The following is a 15535-nucleotide window of genomic DNA, read 5'->3' as shown; positions in this document are numbered from 1 at the left end:
AGGGTCATTGTCCACTCGGCGAGCAATGGTCAGGTGGAGCTGCTGTGTGCTGTGCCTGGAGGAGCTCACGACGGTCCTTCAGGGGCCGCGGTGTTGGGCTAGCCCGAGAGGGGGCCGCTGGGCACCCCCACGGACCATTACTGTGCACAGTGACCCACGTGTGGTTCTGATGCTTGTTCCTGGCACTTTCACCTTTGAGGCGGGTTTTCCTGCACTGAACCTGTAAACAGCTCCAAGGGAAGTACCATGAGCCACAGTGAGAGATGTGTTTCTCTAACGACACACACAAGTGCGGGAAGGAACAGCAGTGGCGGGTGCGAGGGTTCTCCCCTTGACCGCAGGCGAGATGCAGACACGCCATCGCGTCACTGGGCTGACTGAATTGGCCCTGATGCGGGCAGTCCCCAAAGGCTGTGTACATAGCTCACTTAGGCCGACTGAGCAGCTGCTTAGAGCCCTGGTCGGAGAGTCTGGGAAGCAGGTGGTGCTCTGGGCGTCCACGGCAGGTGACTCCGAGCGGGAGCTCTGCCCATCTGGGGCCTGTCATCTCAGTTTCCCCATAGCCCAAGGTGCTATCCTTTTGTGTCACCCTGGCCCTCGTTCCTGGGACCTGGTTAGTAAGAGAAGGAAGGGGGACAGCAGAGAAGCCTTTTTCAACTTATTTTTATTGACATAAAATTTACATAATATAAAACTCACTGTTTTAACCATTTTTAAGTATGTATTCCAGTGATTTTTAGTATATTCACAATACCAAGCAACCATCACCACTAGGTCTAGAACATTCCATCACTCCAAAAAGAAACCCCAACCTGTTAGCGGTCAGTCTCCATTCTCCTACCTCCAGCTCCTGGCAGCCACGGATCTGCTTCCTGTGGAGTTGCCTGTTCTGGGCATTTTATATAAATGGGATTGTACAATAGGCGGACTTGGGTGTCTGGCTCCTGTCACTTTGTGTACCGTTTTCGAGGTCCATCCACGCTGCAGCGTGTGTCGGACTTCAGTCCTCACTGCCCGTGCAGAGGGTCAGGAAAGGGAAGGAGCGGTGAGAGGGAGGGTGCAGGCCGGTGTCCTCTCAGGATCGCCTCTCCACATCCTCAGCAGCACACGGGCGATTTCCTTTTCTGAGGGAGCCCGCTGGGGTGGGTTCCCAGGGCCCATAGGCAGCAGCACTAAGACACGCCAGGGTGTTACTGATCGATCTTACATCCTCTAGTTCATAGTGAGGGGGGCCAAGGTGGCCCAGCTCTCGCCTTCCTGTGTGTGCGGCTCCAGCACAGCGCCTTTCCCTCTGTCCCTCTGTCTTGCAGTCCTACCAGGACCTGGTCCAGCGCCTGGAGCCAGTGATCATGGAGCTGGAGCGGCAGGAGAATGTGCTGGTCATCTGCCACCAGGCCGTCCTGCGCTGCCTGCTGGCCTACTTCCTGGATAAGAGTGCAGGTGCCGCATCCCCCAAAGCGTCCTGGGGGAGGGGGGCTGGGAGCTGGCTGCCATCATGAAAGGAGGAGGGGAAAATGGCCTCTGAGTTTGGGGTAGCAGCGGACCTGGTCCTGCCTTACCCGACCTGCGCAGGTTGCTGTTGTGCTTCTGAGGGCCCTCAGGCCAGCCCCTGGGAACCGTCATAGCAGGATGTAGGCATGGTGGGCCAACAGCTTCATTCACAGCCCCTGAAAGCCCTCGTCCACTCTCTTAGCGGCTTTGGGCCGGGTGGGGAGGGGCCAGCTCGTCTCTGCAGCCCCCCCACCCCGAATAAACAAACAGCCCAGAAAGCTCTACCTGAAAATTTAAGTCTGAGTCAGCCAGAGGTTCAGCTGAATCCTGACACACTTTTTTATTTTTATTTTTAACTATAACTCATTCTGTGAGAGCGGGTGTGGGGTTTGCTCTGATTTGTTCTTTGGGCTAGGTGTCTTTTCTCAGGCCGTCTGCCTTCAGGGAGGGCCTTGTGAGGGTGGGGCCGGGGAGATGCCGCTGAGGGTCGGACCTGGCCGAGCTCTCGCTGGGGGCCTGGGAATGTCCATCCCCAAGTCTCGTGTCTGATCGTGGGGCCCTTTCTCATCTTTTCAGAGGAAATGCCTTACCTGAGATGCCCCCTTCACACCGTCCTGAAGCTGACGCCAGTCGCTTACGGTGAGTGTGGTGACACAGGCCGTGCCGCGCGAGCCCTGCCGCCCTGGGATGGTGGCTCCTGGTGGCTGCGGGGCTGCAAGCGGCTTGTCCCCTTTCACCATGAGCTGCTCTCTCCCCCGGCCAGGCTGCCGCGTAGAATCCATCTACCTGAATGTGGAGTCCGTGAACACACACCGGGAGAGGTCAGAGGTGAGTGGAAGCTCCGGGCCTCCACCCTTTAGCACCCTTTTCTGTCCTCCATTCCGAGGACTGTCCAGGGGCGGGACCCATACGTGTGAGCTCTTGGGAAGTCCCTAGTATGGTGTTGCCTGTAAACGCTGAAGGAAGTCTCGGTTCTAGCAGAGGTAGTTTGTTGGAACCGGGAGGGCCTGGGTGACTTTCTCCTCTCCCTTTTCTCAGCATCTGTGCGCTCCTGCCCTGTCTTTCTTGTGGCTTCTTGCCGTCTTCTTTCTTTCTCTTTCCATGCTTTCTTCCCCTATTTCTCCTTGACCCGAGAAGCGAGTAGTAACGAGGGAGACACATTCTGCTCTTTAACTGTAATCACAGCACAAATATTGTTGCCTTTTCCTTTGAGGCAGCTAAAACTGCTTTCAGTTTCCAGAGCCACTGGTTAAAACGGTCACCTCTTTGTGCGTAGGTACAGAATTACCAGGAAAGGGTAATAGTGAAAAGGGAAGTGGGACTGGAGAAACATACGTTTTTTTTTAAAAAACATGTTTTTATTGATTTCAGAGTGGAAGGGAGAGGGGAAAGAGAGATAGAAACATCAATGATTCGAGAATCACTGATCAGCTGCCTCCTGCATGCCCGACACTGGGGACCGAGCCTGCAACCTGGGCATGTGCCCTGACCGGGAATCCAACCGTGACCTGCTGGTTCAGAGGTTGACACTCAACCACTGAGCCATGCTGGCCGGGTGGAGAAACGTATGATTTGGAAATTAGGGACAGGAGGGATGGTGGGTGGAAAGTTTTCCAGGAGACACCAGAGCCTGGTTGTATTCGATCGTCCTCTGGGAGGTCTGCGATCTGGTGGTCGGTCTGGCGGGCTCTCCCCAGGGCAGAGCCACTCTCTGCCCACGTGTATGTCATGGAAGAAAGTTGGAATTTACTTTGTACCGACTGCCGAAATGTGGTGCTTTGGCAGCATCAGTCCCACACTTTCCTGTACACCGAGTATGACATGCCCGACTGTGCAGGGGACTTTCCTGTTCCCTGGGAGCCTGACCAGAAGATTTTGGCATTAAAACCCTGGCTTCCACCGGCAGTTGCCTGGCTGGTTGACTGAAACGCAAGAGGGCAGCATCCCCTGGCTCTGTGACCCTCCTCTCTGGACATCTGTGGGTGGCGGATGCTGCATCTCCTCTGGCTCCGTGCGGAGCAGCCTCCCAACCGGACCCCCCAGCTTCGGGGTTTGGCTGCACAGGGCTCTGATGGTCCCTGAACACTGTGCAGAACCGGGGCAGGTCCTTGGTGGAGACAGACTCCAATGCAGGCTCCCGGGTCACAAGCTACAGTGACAGGCCACGGGGATCGCTCCAATCGCATTGTCACTTGGTCAGAAGGCTAGTGTTTGGCTCTGGCTGGCTGTTTCTGCCTCCCTCCGGTCTTGTGTCTCCTGGCTGGCTTTGGAACCCGCCTTTCCTGTCCTGAGCTGGGTGTAGGCTGGATGCAGGAGCAGTTCTATGCCTGCTCTGCAGATCTTGGCTTGCGGTCAGTACGGGGGCGTCAGCACCGACACCTCCCTCCTGCCCTCCTGTCCTCCTGCTGTCCTGTCCCCTTCCCCGAGCTCACACCCAGGCCTCTCTTCCCTCCATGCCCCTCCTTGGAGGCTGGCAGCAAGGTTCTTCTCTCCCACCTCGTTGTCCACTGTAACTGAATGACTGTCAGAATTGGTCCTGCTGTTCTCCCCTCGCCTGCTTTGTGAACGTCGAGCTTGTCTGGGTGGGTGTCTTGGGATGATCCGGAAAAGGGCCTCAGGAGGAGATCATCCCTTGTCGACCGCGAGATGCAAGACAGAATGGCAACCCGAGTCCCAGGGCCGTTCACCTTGGTCGGTCTTGTCCTGTCAGTAAACTCCAGAAGCAGAGAAACGTGTTTTGATTGGGTTTGGTTTTTTTTTTTTTTTTTTTTGGCTTATTTACCTCCCTTCTCCGTGTAACTGTCGCCTTCTCTCTTTTGTCTTTGTCTCGCTTAGGACGCAAAGAAGGGACCTAACCCACTCATGAGACGCAATAGTGTCACCCCACTAGCCAGCCCCGAGCCCACCAAAAAGCCTCGCATCAACAGCTTTGAGGAGCATGTGGCCTCTACCTCCGCTGCCCTGCCCAACTGCCTGCCCCCGGAGGTGCCCGCGCAGCTGCCTGGACAAGTGCGTGACCCCCCCCTTTTCCTTCCTGGCCGTCGTGTCTCCTGTCTGGATGGAGAGACTGCCCTTGGGTACCACCATAGCCTCAGACCCAGGCCTGCATGTGGGTGGGGGAGGGGAAGAACACGGGATAGCGTCTGAAGTTTGTAACATCCTGGAGGTCCCGTCTGGTCCTTCCTGACCATGGCTGTGAGCGTGCATACCTGCCTTCTGAGGAGGTTCCCTTCACTGGGCAGAACCGGGCAGAACAGGAGAAATGGTGATGTCTATGTCCTCTCATGTTCGTGGATAGGTTTTGCAAAGCAGTGTGGAAGGCAGCCCCTAGGTTGGAAGTCTCCATGCAGTCTGGGCCGTTGGCTTCTGCATGGCCTGAGGACGTCTTTTCTGTCCCAGGCCCATGGCTGAGTATTTCTCCTTCCTTTCTCACTGTGGCTTCCCATTGTGGAAAAGCTGTAGTCAAAGGGGGCCCTCAGAGAATGTCCTTAGCCGGAACCCACATGGTCCAGTGGGCACCTGGGCAGCCTAACTCCCAGGGCTGGATGGTCTGGATACAGCCACTTTCTCACAACAGTTACTTTGGCAGGTAGCGAAAAAACCAAAAGCAAAAACCAACTAGACTTCACTTTATTCCCTGTGAAGATTAAAGGCTGAAATATCTCCGCTACTGGGCGAACAAATTAAGATTGGTTTTTAGAAATGACAGCCAAGATTCTGTGACACATAGAAATCTCTGGGCACAAATTTGGGTCCCACCCAGGGTCTTCCCCCACCTCCACCCACCAGGCCTATCTCTTACAAATAAGTCACGGCTAACTTTGAATTGGATTTGTCTGAGTTCGGTGCGGAGGCCTGTACTCTCCCTGCATTTTGCCTGAAGCTCATTTAAGTCCTGTGGTGTCTGGAAATGGGATGTGGGGACAGGTGCTGTGCCGTCTTGGGCAGGTCACTGAACCTCTTCAGGCCTCGGTTTTCTCAGTTGGAGAATAGGGGAATAATGCCAACTGCCACAGCAGATCAAAGAGGGAATAAGTGCTGAGCATCAAGCACAGTATCTGCCCCTGGCACTACCTGTAGGATTTTATTGTCAGGTTACATCCCTCCCTGGCCTTCAATCTCCTTTTTCCAAATGAGGGGGTAGGACTTGGGGATATCTAATTAATATTCCTTTTAGGTCTAAAATTGAGGGTTTGTTTTTTGTTTTTTTATGAAAACAGAACTGAAGTTCTATGTGGTACATCTATGACATTGTTTTGGTGTAAACTGGGGCCACAGTTGGAAGTTTAGAGGCTCCTGTCACTGACACTTGCAGGGACTGGCCTGGGCTGGGTTCAGCGGCGGGTGTGTGGGACTGCACTATCCCCCGTCACGGAGGATGCATAGCTGGGGCTCTCCCAACTTTGGCAGGACAGTCCTTCGGGGTTGCTGAGCTGAATCCTCAGGGAGTCTGGAAGCTGGGCCAGGCTGGGGGTCCCAGCAGAGGGACCTGGGCCTTGTACCCTGTCCTTCTACTGACCTCTCTCTCAACCTTTTCTCTCTGCAGCCTTTGCTAGGGAAAGCCTGTTTGTAAGTATTTTTCTCTGTATGATTTTGCTGCTAGCACCTTTTTCTCCTTGCTTGCCAGTTTGGCCTCCTATCTGTTAAAATGTTGAGGTTAACGACAGTTTTTGTGAAATATGAAGGAGGCAAGATGGGCACTGAAGGAGGGAGAGGAGGGATTCATGAATTTGTAGCACAAGACGCGAAAGTAATTACGGCCCAGCTGTTGTCTGCGTCACTCCCTCTCGGCATCCTGGGTTACTGTTAGTGCTAAATCTCATTTGTCCCCCTTGGCATCAGATTTTGGTGGTGAGCTAAGTCTTCTGCCTGCTACTGTTTTTTAAAATTCTGTGTCTCCCCTAGGAGAGTCCTTTCATTCCTAGGGGAACATTTACCCAGAGCCTAATCTGCAAAACAGAAAGAGGCGCTGCAGCCTCTCCCTCTTGTCCGGGCAGGGACTCCCACCCCCCCACCTCCCACCCTTGGGGCTCCAGGACCCCCACACTTTGGAGCGGTCTGATTGGAAACCGTTGTTTTGAATCAGGTTGTCCTGTATGGGAACCTGCTCAGCCTTAATAGTCATGTTCAGGATTGGGGCCAGCTTTCGAGTCAGACCCATTTGGCTTCCCCTTTCCTACAGCCAGAGCTCTCTGCAGAACGTTCTGGTTGTGTTAGCTAGAGCGTTTCCAGTGCTCCGGTGGGCCCCAACTACAGAAGGAACCGAGGCCTTTATATTGCAGTTTCAGAACAGCCACCCGAAATATCACCCTCTCCAACCCCTCAAGCGCACCTACCCCTGATCCCTTTTGCTGATTAGGGCCCCTCCACCGATTCATGCAGGAGCCAAAGGCCTTTAGGAGGTCAGCCTGATAAGCTTAAAAGCTCGGCTTGCTCTGGGAAAACAGGAGTTGTTGGGCGCTTAGATTAGGCGGCACCACCTGTACTGCTTGCACATAATCTCCTGTCTTTGATCCTTAACCCCAGGATGTCTGAGGGCAGTTGCTATCCCCGTTTAGCAGACGAGGGCCCAGGTCAGCCGGTGAGTGGCAGAACCAGGACTTGACCAGGCCTCCCTGTCCTGAGGCTGGCTGCTTTCTCTGGGCTGGTTTCTGGGAACAGTCAAGATACTGTTTCCCTGCCCCTGCCTTGGGCACCTGACGTTTGCCGCCTGTGGGACACTGCCTGGCGCTGTTTGATTTCCCTTTTAGCTCTTGCGGCCTCTCCCATGCAGCTGTTTCCCATGGCTGAGGTGTGTTTACTTAATGTGGGCGTGTCCATGAAATTCAGGCTTTAGGAGCCACTGCCCCATGCATCTGTGCATCTCCTGTTTCTTTTGACTCATGGCCTGGAGCTGCCAGGAAAGAAATCTTCCTGCTGGAGGGGGCCATTTGGGCACTTCCCCTACATACTAAGCTTGAACTTGCCCATCTCTAAGGCTAAACAGCACCTTTGGCTAGTCTCCTTCCAGTTCTCTGGACCCTTCACACCTGCATTCACTCTGGGATTTCAGCACTCAGCCCAGCCTGGGAGCACAAGTCCTTATCTGGAGCTGTAGTTCCCAAAATGTATTGTTAGAGTCACACTGAACCGGGTTTGGATCTTGGTTCTACTACCCTCTCAATTTGGAACTCTGGGCAAGGTGGTGTCATTCTAGGACTCCAACCTCCTCATCTGTGAAATGGAGTTAGGAACATGGCGAGGTGTTTTGATAATGTAACACTTACAGAATCTCTGGCACGTAGTCAGTGCCCTGTGGCCGATAGTCATTATGGTGGGAGAGATGGTGCCCTGTGCCTTGGTGGGGACGTCCAGCGCTCTGGCTTGCACTCCACTCTGCATTTTGATGCCCCCCTGTTCCCTCTGCACAGGCCAGTGGCATTTCTTCTCATGAGCAGCAGGAGCACCAAGAGGCTGGGGAGTGGGGGAACCCCTGGGATCTTAAGGGCTGTGGTTGGAGGATGCCCGTAAATGTGGTTTCCCAACAAAGCGAGCATGACGGCCCAGCCAATGTGGTGTCCTCCAGTCCAGTCCTGGGGGCTGTATCCTGTGCTTGGGGCCAGCCATTCACCATGCATCCTTGACTTGGAAATTTCAAATGCACACTAACAACAAAATGCTACCTAAGTAAGATGTGTTTTGTTTTTTCTTTTCCAACATGTTTCTTCCTTTGCCCCCACTATGCTTGAAAGACGAACTGTCTGTCACATTTTCTCAAAGTTTTCTCCTTACTAACCTTGGAAAGGTAAATGGCTCGGTGCATGCCCCTCTCAGTTCGCTCCGCATCTCTCTGAGTCATGGCATCTCTGCCTGGCAGGGCGCCTTGGTCTGTGTGAAGACTGGCCATTGTGAAGTGTGTGACTCATACACCCCATGCCAGAGAACTCATGATTTTTTTAAGAGCAGCACCATTGTCCTGAGGTCCCCTCTCTCACTTCCTCCTTTCCCTCCATGTGTCCTGAGCCAGGGACACCATGAGTGAATGGTTTGACAATGCCTGTGCCTGCGGCCTCCTGTGTCATTGTCCCGTTGCCATCATTTGTGGGTGCTCGGAGTCAGGCTTGACGTGTGTGAGGGCGGGTTGGAGGCAGCTGGGCAGCACCTCGCTCTGACCCTACAAGTTGACTGGGTCCTCTCTGGTTTCGAGGCTACAGAGTCTTCCCCAACAGACACCCACTTCACAGAGACTGTCTGATGTACTGTAGTTGGAGGTCCGGTCGCCTGGGCTCCTGAGTCCAGCTGAGAGCAGGCTCAGATCTGGCCTTCAGTGCTCCCAGCCTGGGCTTCTCTTCTGTCGGGATTCCTGCACCAGGGCCCTTGGCTCTGCAGGGAAGGGAGTGGGCCCAGGCGATCCTTGCATATTTGTCTCTCTGGGTTCCACTCTGTACCCCTGTCCTATCAGACAATCTTGGCGTAGACACTCAGGATGGGAGAGAACACTTTTTAAAAAGAGTCTCCCTTTTTGGTGGGTAAATTAAGGAGGTTAAAGAGACCCGCTGCTGATAGAAAAACATTTTTTGGCGGGGTTTGGTACTGGCCAGCTTCTTACAGGTGAAGCTTCTGGCTGGGATTACTTTTATGAGAACGGGAAGAGAGCTTTAGTGACAATGCCCACGTCCAGCCTGCTCGCGGCACCTGTGCTCCAGCTGCCGAGCTCGTGTTCCTAGGATCTGGATCTCAGGGGCTGAGGTGTGCGGCCCTGCCTGAGCCGAGTGGGGAGGAGAGTCCGTATGCTTTTCTAGAGGGCCTCCTGGAGCATCTGCCTGTCGTGGGCAACAAGACTTCCCGGGGCAGGGGCAGCCCCGCGGCTCTCAAGGGCTGTGAGCTGAGGAGGGTCCTCTACGTGCTGGCCCCATTGCTCCCCAGGACAGCTCTGACCTACAAGCTGCCTGCTGTCCCTCTTCTCCTTCCTCTGCCATGAGGCCCTTCTCCTGTGTGACCCTGGCCTTCACCTCCACATGTTCCTGGGGCCTCCCTGGGCAACTGCCACCAGTTTGGTTACTAATGTTCTCCCGGGATTGTGTTTTTTGTTTGGGGGGAGGGGGGTTGAAGTCTCAATTGCATGGTTTTAGTCTTTTGCTTTGGAAACCTAGTCAACTAATAATTCCCCTTCCCCACCCTTTTTCTCCTGAAAACAGAACATGAATGGCTCCCAGAGCAGCGTCGACTCCTCCCAGACACACTGAGGCAGACCCATCGGTTCCATTCCATTTCCATTCCCGCAGCTTAGGTAGGGCTCTTCCCTCCACCGAGGCCGACCATGCCAACGGCTTCTCCCGGAAAGGGATGGGCGGTGTAGAAGAAGGGTCTGCTGGTCAAAGTGAACCTCTGCTCCCAACAGCACCTGGGCGGCCAAGACCCCAGCACGCCTTTCCTGTGTGTGCACAGAATCTATGCTTCTGTGGCCACCCCCATCCCATGCTCTCCCCACTGTCCAGGCTGTGTGGCCTCACGGACCCTTCATAAGACTTGGTGAGGACAATGAGCTGTGGAGGAGGTGAGAAGGCCCCGAGGAGGGGACGGACGTTGGGCACCTCATGCTGTTTTTCTGTTTCATGTCTGTGACCTTGGCCTGGAATGTTCCCAGCTGGGAAAATGACATTGGTCTCAGAATCCTAACATTAAAGGGGCCTAGGTCCCAGTTGCTGACAGTTCAGGGACGTAGAAAACTTTCATAAGGCTTGTTGGGGCATCTTTGCCTGGGATGTTGACCTGTGAAGAAAAGATGAGTTGCTGGGGTGGAGCCGGCCAGAGAGCCAGTCTGGAGGTGCAGACAGAAGTCCCTGAGCTGGACTCGCTCATCAACTAAGCAGTGACCCTCTCCGTGTCCACACACCGTCCCAGGTCTGTGCTCAGCCGCTGAAGATGTTGGACAGTCTGGCGGTGTTGGCAAGAGGAAATGGCACCGGGGCCTCACCCTTCCCGGGAGCTGCGTGGTCCCTCTGCCGCAGGCCCGGATCAGAGGCACCTGAGCAAGACATGGCTTCCCTGGGGCTGCTTTGCTTTGAAATTTTTCTGGCAGAACATGTGACCTGAACATCATACCTTCCCTTCAGGAATTTAGATGTTTGGGTTTTGTGCCCCTGGGGGCTAGAGCTCTTGAAGAATGTGGGGAGTCAGGCATTCCCATGAGATGGGGGGCGCAGAGGAACCCCAGTAAACGGCTGGGAGCAAGCGCTCAGATCATTGCAAGACAGCCCCCGGGAGACAGCATGGAGAACAAGGATCCAGCCTCCTTCCTTCAGGACATTCATCACTTCCTATGTTTCCCAGGTGGGGACAGTGGCCCAAGCCAGGCCTCACTCTGGGCCACTTCCTCCAAGAGGCTATGTTCATGGCCTCCCGCAGGAGTCGGCTCATTCCCGCACGTTTTCATGGAGCATCTGCTGTATGCCGAGCATGGTGTGGGTTCCTCGGGCAATGTCCTCTCTTGCCTTAGTGACACCTGTGACATTTTTGGGGGGGCTCTTTCAAGCAGGAATTGGGGAACATGTGATTCTAAATACCTGTAGTTTCTATCCTTGTTGCCTCCAAGTAGAGGGTGTCCTGAGGTCCAGAAGAAACGGTTTGGAGACAGCTTTTGTCCAAATGACCTTTGAGGATCTTTCTAAAAGCTGGTGCCAAAGGTCATGTTCCTTTCCTGCCCTCTGCTTTTGAGCCTGACATCCTCACCCTGCTTGGCCTGTGAGCTAGCTGAGAGCAGGCGTGGGCAGGCTGAGACAGAGGGAGTGGGAAGTGGAGAGAACAGCTATTTTTACTTGAGAGGAGCTTTTAGAGAGTGTACGCTTCTCTGATTGGGATTACTTGGGAAGTGGAACACGCTTCAGATACCATACAATAAAATTGGAGGTTGTCACACCAAATCACTCAACCCCTGCCCCTTACTTGGCAGTCTGCCTGAGAGGATCTGTATGTAACATTCTTTACCACTGAAGATAGGTTATTTTCCCTCTTTCTCGCTATCTTGTGTCCAGTTGACACAAGTGTGTGCTTGTAGGGTGGTCGTATATTTAGGCAGAGGGGCCTGTGGTTCTGCTCTTGAGGAAGATGTCACTGTGTCCCACTTTCTGGAATTCTCTTCCTGGTTGTCAGAGCTAGCTCTGGTTTTTGACTCTTACAGCCGATTTGAGTGGGGCTGCATGAAGGTGCACACCCTTGCCTCTGACAGCCTGAAGTAGGTACAGACAAATGAGGCTTTGCCTCCCACAGAACATAGTTGTAAGGGCCTGGGGTGGGGCATAGGCATGAATATGGATGGGGAGGGAGCCTTGGGAGGAGCAGAATGCTGCTGAGGTCACCTCTGAGGAGGTGTTGGATGGAGGGTGTATGGGAGCTGCAGGCACGGAGCACTTGCTACTTTATTGCCTCTCACTCCCCCTCAACCCCACCCAAAAAATATCTGGGACCAATTTTTTTAACTTTGCATATTTGTTTTTGGGTAGGTGTACCCCTCTCCTTTTTCTGTCCTGAGACCCTGGACAAAACTCTTCATTTGGGGGGAGGAGAAGAACTGTTTGAACCACACCAATGATGATTTCGTTTGTAATACTTGAAAGTTATTTTTTTATTATTTTGATAGCAAATGTGCTATTTATTTATTTAATGTGTATAAAGGAGCTTGAACATAGATAATTTCTTACATTGGGTTGTTGTTTGTCGGTTGGTTTGGGGCCTTTTACGTGCGACTTAAGACTTCTCTGCATTCTGTATATTTGTGTGAATTAATTATCTGGGATGAAGCTGTGCCGGCTTTCACACAGGGGCTGCCTTTCAGAAATTTGTATATTTTGCAGTTGCCAGAACAATAAAATACCCAATTGAAATACACTATAGTGCACTTCTGGTCTTTTTTTGGGGGAAAGAATAATATATATAATTTCAGAGGGGAAGGGAGAGGGAGAGAGATGGAAAAATCAATGATGAGAGAAAATCATTGATCGGCTGCCTTTTGCATGCTCACACTGGGGATCAAGCCTGCAACCCAAGCATGTGTCCAGATAGACCAACGCTCTATCCACTGAGCCAAACCAGCGAGGGCAAGAAGAATCTTTAATTGACACTTTTGGTCAGTACACCAAGTTTCTACCCCTCAGTTCTTGACCTCCCTCTGCACTGCTTCCTTTAAACAGGACATGCAGATACTGATGGCCTAGTGCCAGCTTTTGGGAAACAATAAGCTGTGTCAACTTTAAAATAACAATAAGAAACTTGATTTCTTATAACAGTGCAGGTTTACAGGAAAGAGCAGCTAGTACAGAGTTCCCATGTGCTCTCCCCTGTCCCTGCACAGTCTCCCCTATTATTAACATATTTCGCTAATGTGGTACACCTATTATGGTTGATGAGCCAATATTGATACATGGTTGTTTATTAGAATCCATAGTTTACACTAGGGTTCGCCCTCTGTTGTACGGTTCTATGGGTTTTGACAAATGCATACTGATATGTATCCACCATTACGGTATACAGTATGCCCATCGGTTTTTATTCCTTTCATTCCATCCCCTGCCTCCCCAGCCCTTTCAAACAGCAGCAGCAGTTCTTACACAGCAGTGGGGCTGGTCTGGGTCTGCATTCCTCACCCCAGGCGCTTCCCTCCTGTAGCCCAGTGCCGCTGATCAGAGTCTCCAGTCAGATTGATTCTCATCTCACTTTGCCCTGAGCTCACTTTCCACTTTTCTCACCAGCATGGTTAGGAATATCTTAACTTGGAATTATTTAATAAATGGTACCACTACAAGAATTGCTCAACTATCTGGGAAGAAAAAGCTAATGAGATCATAGCATTGTAACATCTATCTTGACCTATATGATTTTTAACATTTTTTTATTGATTTGAAAGAGAGGAGAGAAACATCGATTTGTTGTTGCACTTATTTATGCATTCATTGGTTGCTTCTTGTATGTGCCCTGACCGGGGATTAAACCCACAACCTTGGTGTAACAGAACAACGCTCTAACCAACTGAGCTACCTGGCCAGGGCTAAGCCTATATGTTTAAAAAAAAAAAAAAATCAAACTATTAAAAAGGAGAAAAAAATATTGGTAAATGTCTAAATTTTTGATGGACAGCGATCAAGATTAAAAGCAATAAAAGAAACTACAGCCCTAGCTGGTTTGGCTCAGTGGATAGAACGTCGGTCTGTGGATGGAAGGGTCCCGGGTTCGATTCTGGTTAAGGGCACATTTTTGGGTTGCTGGCTCGATCCCCAACAGGGGATCATTGATGTTTCTATCCCCCTTTCCCTTCCTCTCTGAAACCAATAAAAAAATATTTTAAAAAATAAATAAAAAGAAAATAAACTACAAAGGCAAAGATTTCACAATGTAAATATTTTAAGTTCAAAGTCATCAAAGTCAAGCAAAAGGGGAAAAAATACTAAGAAACATTTGCAACAAATTTGACACCACCACCACCACCCATTATCCTAAAATATATATTGGAGACCCATCTGAAGCGATAAAACATCGAGATTTTTCTAGATACCTGGATAAAGGCTTTTATTTGATCCTTATCACAAACTTTTTTGATGTTTTAAAGAATAAAGATGAAACAGCGAAAGTTTGGTGGAATTAAGTCCTAAAGATTGTTTTCTAAACTTCATTTTGAGCTCACATTTTTCAACACAACGTGAGTGGGTTCAAATCTAGTTTTTCTTGGAGTGTGAGCAGGTCTTCACAGTCAATGTATTTATGGCCCGGGTAATCTATAAGGACACTGATTTCAACTACAGGTTCTGACATACTCCTAAGATGATACTGGAAGAACCCCTGTAAAGACAACAGAAGCACCTCAAAACATGGTACTCTGGCCATTTAGGACTAAAGAGAGCCCTTTGCCCACTCTCTGAGAGAAGTCTGGATCTATTTAATAGTGTGGGTGTCGGTAGAAGCCTCATCTCCTTTCTACCCACAGAGATCATTAGCCACATTGGATTCCATGTGTAGGATAAAATGAAGATTAGGGGCAGACTGGGTTGGTAGACCATTAGAAAGAAACCTAGTGGTGGTGGGGATGGAGGTGGAAGAGTGTCTCCCATATATAAAATATTTTATAACATTGCATTGCCCATAAGTGCTCAATGAAAGCTGTCCACTTTTAGTTCTTTGAGGACTAAACTTGAGCTGCAGGCCTCAGAGGAATTCTGTCTCAGATATGTAGGATTAACTGAACAAAAGATGTCTCACTGGGATATGCTGACAAATACACTCGGTGTGAACAAATGGGCAGAAGAGGCACCCAAGGCCTGGGTGGGACCAGATTCTTTCCCATTAAGTCCTGACTGTGTAGTAGAATCCAGGGGCTGGGGGGAGGAGAGGCACCAGCCAGGTGTGATGAATCAATGAAACAATCCCAGGCCTTGGAGATGGACTGTTCACATTTCACCTCTCTGTCCCACCACATTCCAAATGTGTGGACTTAAACAAGTTACTTCATATTTTTAAATTTTTTCCCTATTTATAAAATGGGGAAATCCATACTGTATTTTTTATTACAAGATGCATCATCCATTTATTAGTTTTATACAAAACAGGACAAACCATGTGCACATCAAATGCAAGACCAAATTCAATTTTAAATGTGTTGAATGTAGACAAAAATTCTCCTTAGAAGTCAAGAAATACCACAGTTATTTTTCAGGCTTTTTGTGAGGACTAAATCTTACAAAGGAAGAGCTCTTGACAGTTCCTGGCACAGAGTAAGCTCGGAAATGGTAGATATTAATCTAATAATGTGTGCCACGTGCTTTAAATGCCAAGTAGGTAATGTTATCCCTACTATGCAGGTGTAGAGACAAGGAGAACTCAAGGATCCTGCTGGATTTTTCTCAGTCATAACTGGGGGAAAGCCCCAGGTCTGTCGGACTGTCTATCACACAGCCTGAGAGCCACAGAGCTGGGCAAGGCCCTGCTGGATGGATCATCAACCACAGGAATTGGACTGAGTCACATGCTAATTAGCAAAAAGTTTTTGTGTTCCTGGGGCTACAGAGAGATCTCTGCA

General features: G+C 50.9%; 1 protein-coding gene across 8 annotated transcripts in view; it reads left to right on the top strand.

Moving 5' to 3' along the window:
- The window catches only part of PFKFB3 (6-phosphofructo-2-kinase/fructose-2,6-biphosphatase 3), a 28743-nt gene extending 16386 nt beyond the window's left edge, over positions 1–12357 (top strand). For 2 of the 8 annotated variants that reach the window (XM_023753559.1, XM_023753561.1), the window contains exons 11-18: positions 1311–1440; positions 2068–2130; positions 2255–2319; positions 4327–4500; positions 6038–6060; positions 7018–7072; positions 7902–8157; positions 9669–12357. In XM_023753559.1, coding sequence (XP_023609327.1) covers positions 1311–1440; positions 2068–2130; positions 2255–2319; positions 4327–4500; positions 6038–6060; positions 7018–7072; positions 7902–8114 — 723 coding nt within the window. In that variant the 3' untranslated portion in view covers positions 8115–8157; positions 9669–12357. Of the gene's footprint in view, positions 1–1310; positions 1441–2067; positions 2131–2254; positions 2320–4326; positions 4501–6037; positions 6061–7017; positions 7073–7901; positions 8158–9668 lie in introns of those variants that run through there. The other 6 variants (XR_002829168.1, XM_023753560.1, XM_023753563.1 and 3 more) reach the window with 6 other exon arrangements.
- Positions 12358–15535: the final 3178 nt, after the last annotated feature.

Source organism: Myotis lucifugus, unplaced genomic scaffold (genome assembly GCF_000147115.1).
Source record: "Myotis lucifugus unplaced genomic scaffold, Myoluc2.0 scaffold_47, whole genome shotgun sequence".
Classification (NCBI taxonomy): Eukaryota; Metazoa; Chordata; class Mammalia; order Chiroptera; family Vespertilionidae; genus Myotis; species Myotis lucifugus.
The sequence above is the reverse complement of the archived record's forward strand: the minus strand, read 5'-3'. Positions and strand labels throughout refer to the sequence as shown.